Source organism: Colobus angolensis, unplaced genomic scaffold, assembly GCF_000951035.1.
Source record: "Colobus angolensis palliatus isolate OR3802 unplaced genomic scaffold, Cang.pa_1.0 Scaffold102, whole genome shotgun sequence".
NCBI classification, from domain to species: Eukaryota; Metazoa; Chordata; class Mammalia; order Primates; family Cercopithecidae; genus Colobus; species Colobus angolensis.
This window is the reverse complement of record NW_012111142.1, coordinates 9,044,159-9,057,771: the sequence shown is the minus strand read 5'-3', so window position 1 is coordinate 9,057,771 and position 13,613 is coordinate 9,044,159. Positions and strand designations below refer to the sequence as shown.

The 13,613-nt window shown below is 35.7% G+C and overlaps 1 protein-coding gene across 1 annotated transcript in view; it reads right to left on the bottom strand.

Moving 5' to 3' along the window:
- Nucleotides 1-922: 922 nt before the first annotated feature.
- LOC105511310 (chromosome unknown open reading frame, human C1orf168) overlaps nucleotides 923-13,613 on the bottom strand; it is a 100,897-nt gene continuing 88,206 nt past the window's right edge. Inside the window, exons 16-20 of the mRNA XM_011941458.1 lie at nucleotides 8,979-9,065; nucleotides 6,018-6,111; nucleotides 2,325-2,481; nucleotides 2,186-2,219; nucleotides 923-1,814 (exon numbers count right to left, since the gene is read on the bottom strand). Coding sequence (XP_011796848.1) covers nucleotides 1,793-1,814; nucleotides 2,186-2,219; nucleotides 2,325-2,481; nucleotides 6,018-6,111; nucleotides 8,979-9,065 — 394 coding nt within the window. The 3' untranslated portion in view covers nucleotides 923-1,792. The remainder of the gene's footprint in view (nucleotides 1,815-2,185; nucleotides 2,220-2,324; nucleotides 2,482-6,017; nucleotides 6,112-8,978; nucleotides 9,066-13,613) is intronic.

Here is a 13,613-nt window from a genome sequence, read left to right as displayed (position 1 = left end):
CTAGTCTAAGCAGAAATATATTTCCAATCTTTAGTACAAGCCTTCATTTCATCTCCCAGAAAAGAAGTCTCAAAGCCATTCCCTAATTCTCCTTCTCTCGCACCGATACATCTAATTAGTCACCAAGACATTCTCTTTTACCTCTGTAATACCTCTAATGGGGCTCCTGCACCATATGTTTCTGTTGCTGCTGTCTTAAGGTATAATGCCTTTTTGCCTAGAATATTGCAAAAACAATTCACCTCTCCTCTATTATCCATATTGGTGATTGCTTCCCATCCCCCAAATATCTGGCATTTTCTTCCTATCCCCCAAATAACTGACATTTTTTTCCTGCTTAACCCTTAAATGACTCCTTACTCTCTAGAGGAAAAGGTACAAGTGAAGTCTGTCACATTCTAGCCCCACTTTGCCCCATTACAAGCAGCTCTTGCCATTTCCCACCAGATATTCTCCACTCCATTTACCATGAATTTCTTCATAATCACCAGACAGAGCATGGCTCTTCCATCTCTGTGCCTTGTCTAATAAATAAACATATTTAAAGACCAAGCTTCAGTGTTACCTTCTCTGTAAAATATTTTTTAATCCTTTAGCTCTTCCATGCATATCTTGTTTAATTATGTTATTTGTAATAATCTCTACAGATTTCCTTCTTTAAAGTCTGAACTTTTTGAATATCTTTGATTCATGTCTTTTAGAATAAGCTTGGCCTTTATTGGCAAATGTCATTTGGAACATGAAAAGGAAAATAAAAGAACCTAGAAGCTTAAAAAGTGGCCTCAATATAAAGAACAAGGCCATGGAAACAAATCCCATCACATTTGTGAAGGCTAGAATCACCCTGCTTAAAGAACTGAGTGAAATTCTTCAGTTTTTCAGTGCTGAAAAAGCCACTTAAAAATTTGAAACCATTAAATGTATATGTAGAATTTATTTCTCTTGACATGCAGTACACCTCATTTAAAAAACGGAATAGATATTACAGCTCAGTTTTTAAATTTTTATTTAATTCCATATAAATTAAAGTACATATGAATGCTGTTAGTTCAATAGTTATTTGGGCATAGACAAAATAATGACAATTGTTCTTATTTTGGACAAAAAGATGTTTCAAAGTAATACAGCATATATATTATTTTGTTAAGTACATTTGGGCACTCCTTAAAATGATGGGTGAACTTAGGAATAAATTATTTTTTGGGAAACTATTCCCCAAAGAAACCAATGTGGAACAGTATTCATATGAGTTTATTTTTGTGACAAAGTAAAAGGACATTTATACCTTTTTAAAGACTGAGTCATAATTAAGATTATACCTTAAACTTGAGTATTTTAAAAGACCTTGGTTACACTGTTTACTGTTCAGAATTAAATTATACCAAATTTGAATGCACAACATCTAGAAATTACAAACGCTCGTGTGCTAATATTAGAAGCAAACCAACCATCTGCACAACTGACTAGGTGCCATAAGGCATGATTTCTAACTTTGGATATGGCTCATTAAATAAGTGCTCAAATGCTAACACATACTGTTTCACATTCTCTTGAACTGGCAGTGAAGTAGATACTGAAATAGACATTGACAGATAACCTTTTAGGAGTAAAACCAACATCTAAATGTTGAGGATTTGTTTTTATTTTTCTCTTTTAAGTTCAGAACGAAAGTTTCCACAGATTCCACCATCTCTAAAATTTTGACATGTAAACTGAAACTGATGTAAGGCAGGACTAGGATCTTAGGACTAGTTCTCCCTTGTGCAGTCCATAACATTTGATCTTGATCTTTCTAAGGTGACCAACTTTGATGCCTGAGAATAAAGAAAAATATGCAAACATTTAAAAATATAGGACAATGAAACAGTTGAGTGGGAGATTTCTAGGGAATTTCTGATCTAGTTTAATATGTTTGTGTTCTTTTAAAATGTTTATAAAGCTATGTAGAGAAGTTTGATAGCATACTCAGGAGAGACAATAATAAAGTATCTTCCAAAATGATCCTTATAGAATAGGGTACTGCATGTCTAATTTTTAAATTAGAATTTCAATAGATTCAGTAGTCTTCTCTGAATTTCAATAGATTATCTGAATTTCAATAGATTCAGTAGTCTTCTCTTGAGATTAATGTATACAACAATGTATTAGGAACTCATGATTTAAAGTACAAAATCAAACAGCTTACTTGAAATCTAGATGTTCAATGAGCACATATCCATCTATAGAAAGAAAAATCACTGTTAATTTGAAAGTTATAGAGAAAATGCTTTAAGATTATTTTTAAAAACAATGAAATGTTATGAAAAATAAGCAAATAAACTTACATTTGCCTTTAGAATTACGACATATCACTAGATTTTGTTCGGTGGTATCAATGACTTCCAGTTCTTCTCCAGGACTTATTGGCAAATCAAATATTCCATTTCTTGAATTATTGGAACAGGCCACTGCTGTGTTGATGACAATAATCTCTTTATTGTACTGAAATGAGAAATTACTAATCAGACCATTCTTGCATAGTTATTTCTCATAACAAAATTAATGGAGGATATAATATAGTAACTTCAAAATAAACTCCAGATACTATTGACTAGTTAAATAACACATATGGGAATAGAAAATAGGAAGGTATACAGTTAAAGGAAAGTCATTTAAGAAAATAATAGTAAAATGGTGCAATCTCACATTTGTTTGGTATGATTATATTTTCAAAGTATTTTCACAACCATTATTATTATTTTTTTCTCTCAAATCTTTTTTTTAAATTATTATTTTTAGTTATGGGGTACATGTGCAGGATGTGCAGGTTTGTTACATAGGCAAATGTGTGCCATAGTGGTTTACTGCACCTATCAAGCCATCACCTAGGTATTAAGCCCAGCATGCATTAACCATCCTTTCTAATACTCTCCATCCCCATACCCTATCCCTAGACAGACCCCAGTGTGTGCACAACCATTACTTAATTGTACTAGAATGAGCCCTGCTGGATGAGGTTGTAACGGAGGTATGAATTAAGCACCATGGATGGTAGTTAACTGTTCCATTACTAAAACTTCTGTGTAGTGCCTTAAAGTTTATAATATTCTTACATACCTATCATTTCTAGATGACACTCTTTGCATGCTTTTTCTCTGTGTGAGCTTATGTATTCTTATATATAGCTATACTACATGTTATTTTAAAGTAGTGGGAATTGGCTGTACCCAGTTGGGGGCAATTCCCAGTCTCCTTTTGTATTCACGGGTAGGCAGGCATTTTGTTAAAAACTCCTGAGAAATTCAAGTCCTGACCTTGGCAATCTTTTCCTGACATACTGACCTATACATCTGCAGCACATCACCTTCTAATGCACTGAAATCTGTTGACCACAAACAGATAGTTCCAGAATACACAGCTTAGATTACAGGTACCTACTTCTCCAAATCAGTGTGACCAAATATCTCCTTTTGCCCAGGATATTGTCTGTTTATAACTAATATGTCTATCTATAACTATTTATCATTATGATTAAGAGTTCCTCCTTCCACTCTTAGAAGTGTCCTGTGTTTGGATGATAAATTACAAGATCAACCTATACCAAATGAGATCAGATCTACAAGATAGCTTTTTTCCTTTACTTAACAAAGCAATCGCTTCCTTACTGGCTTTTTTATTCTTTATAGGCCATTGCTCACTGTGAATTCATAGTGATTTCTCAAAATACAGATCTAATTAGGTCACCTTTCTATTTATAAAGTTCTAAAAACTCCTTATTGCTTTCAGAATGAGATCCACATGCTTAGCTTGACATTCAGGGTCCTTTGCATACTGCCATTCTCCATCCCTCTGTCTTTGTCTTCTTTCCTGAAGCTGCATCAAGCTACATGACAATCCTTGAATACATGCTGTTTACTTGAAATACTCTTCCTGCTCTTAACCACTTCACATGAAAACTGTTACGACTGCCATATATAATTTACTGTCTCTTAACTATACTTTATATCTATTCCTATTATATAATTTAATAAACATACTGTCTTATCAAGTGAAAATAGTAGACAGCCTTATTCATCTTTGTACCCTCAGTGCCTGGCACAAATGAGTTATCCAGTGTTTTATGATTTGAGCTGGATAAAAATTATTGAAATGGCCTATCAAGGAAACCCACTACAGGTAATAAGAATGAAATTATACACATACACAGGAAATGGAATATCTTTCCACATGAAACAATCAAAAACACATGGAGAAGGAAAAAAGGATTGGATGGAACATAAGGGTCTTTTCAACAAGTGATTGCCTCATGGTTGTTTTTCAATTAATCAAATAACATCAAGGTTGTAGTAGATAATAACATATCACAATTTCTAGATATAGTAACCCCAATCAGCTTTGCTTCAAACAGGAATTATCAGTGATTATGAGAGATTTGTATACATTCCTATTTTAGTTCATCTCAAAAAATATTTTATGCATGTTTACAAAATGCTAAGCAGCCTTATTCTGCTCTGCACATGGATATAAACATATATAAAATAACCTTTGTCCTCTAGGAGCTCATAGTTTAATATGATGAACATGTAATACCAATTTTGTTAATGTGTGATAAGCTAGAGATTGCTCAAGCATATAGGTAAACGGAAGAAGAGTAATTTATTTAATTAGAAGATTTGGGTAAGTCTTCCTGGAGAAGAGGAGATCCCTCGACTGGAGCTTGATAAATGAACAAGAGCTAGTCAGATGGAGAAAAGTTCAAAAGTGTACCAGATAGTTGGAATAGACCAAGGAAGCACCTAGAGGGATGAAATAGCAAGACAAAGATGGAGGTGGAGGTTCATTCAAGGGACAGAACTATGAGCAGTTTGTTGCCAAAGCAGAAAGTGCAAGACAAAGAGTGGCAAGAGATAAAGCCGGGAAGATATGCAAAGGTCAGGACATAAAGAGCTTTCTATGTCATGTTAGGAAGCCTAAACTTTAAACATTTTGCAAGGGGGTATTTTCAAAAAATTTTAGGCTGCATAGTGACTTAGATAAATTTTATGAGGAGGATGCACAATTTGTCTCTCTCAATCCAGTGTCTAGCACATGGAAGGTGCTCAGTATGTTTCACAGTTAATAATCCTCACTTTGACAATATATGAAATCAGGGAAGGTTGAGCTTTAGAATAACGAAAAAATGTTCCATGGACTCTTAATAACAGAATAAGAAGGCAGAGAGCTTCGGATGCTGTGTCATTCATTTGTTCATTTTGTTATTCATTTGCATGTTTATTTAGGCATTCATTTACCAAACACTGTCTGTACAGTTTTATGTCAGGCCCTGGGGAACAAACCTGAATGAGACAGGGTTTATTTCTCAAAAAGGACTCAAGAGATTAATTAGTAACAGAAAACCAAACACCGCATGTTCTCACTCATAGGTGGGAACTGAACAATGAGATCACTTGGACTTGGGAAGGGGAACATCACACACCGGGGCCTATCACGGTTGGGGGGAGGGGGGAGGGATTGCATTGGGAGTTATACCTGATGTAAATGACAAGTTGATGGGTGCTGACGAGTTGATGGGTGCAGCACACCAACATGGCACAAGTATACATATGTAACAAACCTGCACGTTATGCACATGTACCCTAGAACTTAAAGTATAAAAAAAAAAAAAAAAGATTCACACACACACACACAAATGCTTTAATACAACTAATCAGTGTTATAAAAGACATGTGTAAAATAGATATATAAAATGTGCTGAAGGAGTAACTTAACCTGGACAAGTTAGGGAGGAGTGGGTGACATTTGAACAGAGCCTTCAAGAACAACTTAGGAGTTTTTCCAGGAAGAAGGAATAGCATGTACAGACATAAGAATATAGAAATGTATCAGGAAAAAATAGGAATGAAATGCTGGCTTTTTGTGTCAAAGATAATGTCTGTATCTTAGAGAGGCAGAGGCACAGCATACTTACAGATTTTTTTTTAAAATGAAAGCTCCAAGCTGTCAATATTGCTAATTTTTACCTCGAGAAGAGAACGTACCTTAAACCTTTCTCTAAATAGTTTTTCTTCTCTTTTCATTCTGTTCTTTTCTAAGTTTTGCTTCTTGGTTTTGAAGAAACTTCTAGGAGAGAAACTAGCAAGAAATGTACAGGTAGGGTAAAATGTACTATAATAAAACTCTTAAGTTGCCGAGTCTACAAAGTCACTTCATTTCAGGACAAATTCAGGTATAGTTTTTTGTGTGCATAATTTTATATAAAATAATACATATGCAAAGTCATGCATCTGTACTTGTGTGTACGTACACACACGTATGTAGGTTCATAATACAAATACACACACATATTTCCATTAGAGCAAATTGTCAAACAAGTGATCAGGGTAATACCAATTGCTTTTCCCCACAATTAAAAAATATTTTTGATGGCAAGATAAAAAGTTGGGATAAAATCACATTGGTTAAACAAATGAAGGTAAACAAGAAACTTGTCTGAATGAGACTTATAGATATAACTTGTTTTGTTTTTTGTTTCTTGTTTTTTTTTTAGTTTTAGGAAATTTACATATGTTCCCATTCACCTTCAGATTATTTAATGGAAACCAGTAAGAATGAGTAAGCAGTTTACTTTGTGTGGTTTTCTAAGTTGTTAAACCTAATTGGAGATCACAAATCTACATGGTTCAATCGAAGAGCTCTCCAGTTTGCTGAATGTTTTGGAGGATGAATACCATTAAGAAAATAAAGAAAGATGCCACAAAACATGTGCAAGAATTTCAGCACATAAAAGTAAATAACGCTACAGAAGAAGCTGATTATACTCTTAGTCCTCCCTCTTGCTCTTCACATGAGATTTGTTTCTTCTTTTTAGCAGTTTAAAGTATTGACAGAAGTAAAAAGGTCAACCAAATCCTGTCAATTTTATTCCAAAGTGTCTCCTACATTTGTTTATTTCCAAGATTACAGCCACTGCCATATTTAAGATTATCACTACTTATTGCCTGAGATACCATCTTCGTCTTACCTCTCCTTCCTCAAATCCATTGGCATACCTGCCTGCAGAGTCATTTTTCTAAAATTTAGTTATGTCACTCTCTTGCTTAAAACCTTTCAATTTCTCTCTATTGCCAATAGGATAAAGTCTAAATTCATTAGCATTTTATAATCTGGCCAGATCATCTTTCCAGCTTCATCAGCTGCCCATTTCCCTACACATTACAATGTCTACTTGGGTCATCCTAGAAAGTGGGTTATCCTTTTCATGCGTTATACCTGGGATACTGCTATGGTTTGGATATTTGACTCCTCCAAGCCTCATGTTGACATTTGAGCCCTAATGTTGGAGGTGGGGCCTAATGGGAGATGTTTGTGTCATGGGGTTGTTTCCCTCATGAATGGCTTGCTGCTGTCCTCTTGGTAATGAGTGAGTTACCACTGTCATAGTTTCCTGGAGCCTGGCATCTCATTTGTTAAAATGAGCCTGGTACCTCACTTGTCTCTCTCGCTCCCTTTCTAGCCCTGTGATCTCTGCACATTCTCCTTCACCTTCTGCCATGAGTGGAAGCAGCCTGAGGCCTTCACCAGAAGCAGATGCCAATGTCATGCTGCTTGTACAGTCTACAGAACCATGAGCTAAATAAACCTCTTTTCTTTATAAATTTCCCAGCCTCAGGTGTTCCTTTATAGCAACACAAATAGGCTAAGACAGATATCTACCTTTGCCCAACTTCTCTTTAAACTTACCATCATCTTTGATTGATAAAAGAATAATAAAAGGGTTGAACTAATATAGAAAACATTTCTTCCTTACTGGTAGAATACGTTATGGTCAAAATCATTTTAAAAAGATAAAGACCACATAGAAATTGATACAGAAATAATTACCCTTACTGTAACATTTTCTAATTTACTTGGTTCAAAATAAAAGTATACTGTTATATCACTCTGTTGTAAAAAAAATAAAAATAAAAAGGCACTGGAAAATTGTTTCCTAAGAAGCATTATTTGTAGTTATCAACATACTAAAAAGCTTTCTGGGGGGCAGATCAAAAATGTTACTAATAGTTCCTCTCTTGGAATTCTGTTTTGTTATGCTGTGCAAATGTATGTAAAAGTATGAAGTTTAAGATAGAAAGTTTCTTTTCTAGTCTGTTAATACATCTTTCCAACCTGAGACAAATAAATTACGTCAAGTCTGAACCTAAAGAAAATAAACTTATGAGAAGGGCCATCCAATGCCATCCTCTGAGTCTCAGACACTAATGTCTGGTTTCCTCTGGTGCACCCCAGTAGGACTTTTCTAACAGGTTTCCCAGAGCAGACAGACTACACAATGTTCACATCTCAGTGACTATTTAGACAAATATTTCCCCAAGTCATTTGTTAAAAAAGTACCTCATATCCTGCCTCATGTCCTAGCAATTGAGAAGATGGGATCAGAGAGCAGTAAGAAACCACCTGCCTCAGTAAAAACATCCTCTCACAACTGCTTGGGAACTTGAATCACATGAATGCAGGTTAGATCTTGACTCAGTAAAACATTTTAAACTTCTAACACTCATTATAGTCATAACTAGAATTATATTTTCGGGAAATCAGTGTTACTGTATGATACCTAGTTTGTTTATTTCTCAAAGTTACATTTAAGTTCTAATTGGAGTTTTATTTACATGATATCTTATAAGGGGAAGTTCTTACAACCTAAAAGAAGACTAGAAATTTGTCATTGTTTGAAAATGGTTAACTTGAAATCTTTTCTCACTTCCTATCCACCAAAAGCAGGGAGGAGGAAGATGAAGATACATGTGTATGACACTTAATATTTTTATATTCTTTGTCCCTTTTAATCCTCTCAACTGTACTATGATGTAGATGTTGTTATTCTCATTTTGTAGATGAAAAAGCTGAGAATCAAATTTCATTACTTATCTAAGGCCACACAGCTGGTAAGAGGTATAAATTGCCACAGATAACCTATAACATAAGTGCCTCTGTGTTCCCACCTTTCTGATTCTTCAGCACTGTTTTTCTCTTTTTTTTCATTTGGTGTCAGAAACTTGGGTTTCCACATTTTCAGTTTATCTTCATCTCTGAGGAGAAATATGTTTTGAGCAAGTAAATTAAGACTGACTTATACATTCGTGGAACCATCAACACTTCATAGGCAATTATGTTTCACAAAAAATTAAAAAGCCATCTAGAAATATATTTTGATAATCCATGGAAAGGCCATATAGTAAATATTTTAGGCTTTGCAGCCATATTATCTCTATGGCAACTCTTCAACTCTACTGTTGCAACTTTATACACAGAAACAAGTGGCAGGCCATATTTGGTCCTCTGGCTATAGTTTGCTGACCCTTGATGTGTCATAATCCAAATTTGAAACCAGATGCAAGAGATCAGCCTGCTTATAATCACATTTCATCTCCTTTATAAGCCTCAGGGGTTTTTTTGGTCTCTAAAATGTGAATAATATAACTGAACTCCATTGTGAAACAAGGCTAAGCCAACTAGCATGAAACGTTAGTGATTCCAGGCAAAAGAAGATGCAGGGAAGGGAGAAGGTATTTATTATAGAACGAACTAGTACTTTTTAGCATCTATGTGTCAGGTCTTATGCTAAGCATCTTACATATGTTTACTCATTTGGTTTTCAAACTAAGTATTGCAACAATCCTTTAAACCAATCACTCAAAGTTTTACAGGCGAGGAAATGGATGAGCAGAGAGAATGAAATGGATGGTCACAGTGGTATGACCACTTTGGAAAACAAGTTGGCATTTTCATATGAATTTGCATTCCCTATAATTTGCATTTTTCCCCTTCTAAGTATATCTTCTAGAAAAATTCCTGCACACATTCACAGGAGCCATAAATAAAATATCTGTGGCAATATTATTTGTAAGGGCCCCAATAGTTAACAACAATTGAATAGATAAATGAATAATGATATATACATATAATGGAATATTACAGAACATTAAAATGAAAGGAAAAATGAAAGATTATATTTGAATAAAAAAGTTACAGAACGCGGTATACAGTGTCTCATTTTCATGATGTTCAAATCCCAAAGAAAACAATTTTTGTTTCATATGTTTGTTAAAACTATATTTATTTTGAACAAGGAAATGAAAACACCAAATTTATGAGAACAGTTACCTTGAGGGAAGGGATACATGGTGTTTACAAGGAAAAGAGGCCAAAGTATTGGTTATGTTCTAGTTCTTAAGTCGAATGATGGGTTCAGGGCAATTTGTTTTACCATGCTTTACAAATTTTGTTTTCTTTTGATTTTTACAAATGACTTTTTAAGAAAAATAATTTATCCAGATTCACTGGTATGCACTTGTAGTTCCAGCTACTTGGGAGGCTGAGGTGAGAGGACTGCTTGAGGCAGGAGGTCAAAATGCAGTGTGCTATGATCACGCCTGTGAATAGCCACTGCATTTCAACCTGGTCAACGTAGCAAGACTCCATCTCAAACAAAAGAGAAAAAGAACTTATTCTTTACCCTAATTTGATATTTCAGAGTTCTCTTCCATCTTATGCCAAATTACATTTCCTGCTTGTAACACCCCTTTCCTGATTATATACGCCTTATGGTCCAACAGAATTTCCCAAACACGTGTGTTTTCCATTTACAGTTGTCCACTCCCCCTCTTGCTCCTCCCTTTTCTCTCATCTTCTTTTGCTCCCAGTCTTCACCTGTCAAAGTGTTACCTGTCTTTCCTGTTTCAGCTTGGCACAAATATTTTTGATCACCTAAATAACAGTAATGTCTACCTATTCTGAGCTTCCAGATTATCTTCCACATTTTTATAGCAGGTCTTTCTTTGTTAACTAATTTATCAAATTATGTTTTGGTATCAGGCACATGATACAGATATGAAAGCCACAGTCCCTACCTCAAAGAGTTCCCAGTCTAGCAGATAAGAAAGTCAAGAAAACAGACCACTACAATTCTGAGAAAAATATCTTGATAAAAAAAGGGAGTACCTAACTTAATAGATAAAGTTAGAGAGGGCTTCTTAGAAAAAGTAAAATCTGAATCCAATTTTAAATAATGAGGGATAAAATAGCCGGCAAAAAACATGGCAAAGTGTGTCACAGGTAGAACTATTCTTTTCTTCTTAAATTATCACCTTCTTGAAGAGGCTTTCCATAACTATCAATACTTTAAAACCCCTACCAGCACACACCCTATATCCACTATCTTTCAAAATACCCTGTTTCAAAGCAACCAAATTCCAATGTGTAATTATAGACTAATGTTTTCATTTGTTTATTGATTTAGTCTTTCTATGCCCACAGGAGTAGGAATTATATCTCTTTTGTTCACTGCTTTATACCCAACACCTAGCACAGTGCCTGGCACAAAGGACATGTTTAATAAATATTTGTTGAATGAATTGATGAAGTTGGAACAAATGTGAAGGTTTGGAAATGCTAGACAGTATATCCGGTCTAAGGAACTCCACGTAGTACAGTATGGATGGAACACAGGAATAGTGGGTAAGCAGGAATAACAGGTGAGGCTAAGAGGTTGCCAGGGACTGGATTATGAATAAATTTTATGTTTTCCTAAGCAGTTTTGACTTCATTCTGAAAGTGATGGGTAACCACTAAACAGTTTTCAGCTGTTGGGTGGTAGATGTCACATTAGCACTTAAGAAAGTCTGGAGAATAAACAGAAATGGAGGTAAGATGGCCATTCAGGGAGCTGTAGTAATCTGGTTGAGAAACAAGACTGCACTGTGGCTGTGCAGTGGGGATGGGAAAAGTGGGAACAGTTTTGAGTTATTGGAAGAGAGTGAAGGGAAGAGAAAGGCACAAGAGAAGTAATAATAGATAACCTAGGGTTTCAGCCTGAGCAACTGTGTGTTTATTGAAATAGTCACCAACATAGAGATCAAAAGGACCAGATGTGGAGCTCCATCTTCAGTGGATCCAACACTGGAGCACCCAGATATATAAAACAAATATTATTAGGCCAAAAGGGAGAGATATACCTTGATACAATACTAGTTGGGAGACTTCAACCTCCCACTCTAAGCAGATTATCCAGAAATAAAAACAGCAAACATCCTATTTAAACTGCACCATAGACCAAATGGACCTAACAGACATCTACAGAACTTAATACGCATCTACAGAACGTGTCACTCATGCTCTGTATAGTACACATTCTTTTCATTATCAGTGGAACATTCTCCAGAACTGTTCACAAGTTAGGACACAAAACAAGTATCAACAAGTTTTTAAAAATCAAAATCATATCAAGTGTCTCATCTGAGCACAGTGGATTAAAACTAAACATCAATAACAACAGGAACATTTGAAACTATGCAAATATATGGAAATTAAACAACATGCTCCTGAACAACCAATGGGTGAAGGGAGAAATTCAGGATAATACTTAGAAACACAACATACCAAACTTATAGAACACAGCAAAAACAAGAGACAAGTTTATAGTAATAAATGCCTACGTCAAAAACTAGAAAGATTTCAAAAAACAATCTAATGGTTTGTCTCAAAGAATTAGAAAAGGAAGAACAAACCAAATTCAAAGTTAGTAGAAGAAAAGAAATAATAAAGATCAGAGCTGACATAAACAAATTTAGATAAAAAATACAAAAGATCAATGAAACAGAAAGCCGGTGTTTTGAAAAGAAACAAAATTGGCAAACCATTATCTAGACTGGACAGAGAGATGGCGTGAGAAGGAGAGGGGAAGGGAGGGAGGAAGGGAAGGGAGGGAGGAAGGGAAGGGAAGGAGGGAGGGAGGGAAGGGAGAAATTTACACATATGAACCCTTAGAGCTATAAATAGGAAAATTAAACTCTTCTACTTATGTTTGTGTGTGTGTGTATTTTTAGTGGGGTGGTCTGTAGCTGACTAGCTATAAAAAGTTCCTGCTTCAAATTTGAACAGAGATGTTCCTGAAATTTTTTCTGTCATTGGAAAATAAGAAAACTTCCTACTATAAAAAAGGTTGTCACATGTCTTTCTAAAGTGTTTCAAAAGGCTAGTCTTGTGGCTGTTTGGAAAGCTATCCCTTGAGGGGATACATGACATTTTAAACTCTAGGCTAAAGCAGGGTCATTGCCTCACAATATGTGCGGGACAGCTGATTGGAAACTGGCCAAGAGCTAGTGGGCCTAACATGTGGACTGCTGATTCCCCCCACTCCAGACCAGTGGTGAGAATTGTTGTTATTGTTGTTTTTCTGAGATGGAGTCTCGCTCTGTTGCCCAGGCTGGAGTGCAATGGTGCAGTCTTGGCTCACTGCAACCTCCGTCTCTCAGGTTTAAGTGGTCCTCCTGCCTCACCCTCCCGAGTAGCTGGGATTACAGGCATGCGCCACTATGCCCAGCTAATTTTTGTATTTTTAGTAGAGATGGGGTTTCACCATGTCAGTCAGGCTGGTCTCAAATTCCTGACCTTGGTTGATCCACCCACCTTGGCTTCCCAAAGTGCTGGGATTACAGGCGTTGAGCCACCATGCCAGGCCGATAATTTTTTATTTTTTTTGATACAGGGTCTCACTCCATTGTCCAGGCTGGAGTGCACTGCTGGGATTACAGGCGTGAGCCACCATGCCAGGCCGATAATTGTTTATTTTGTTTGAG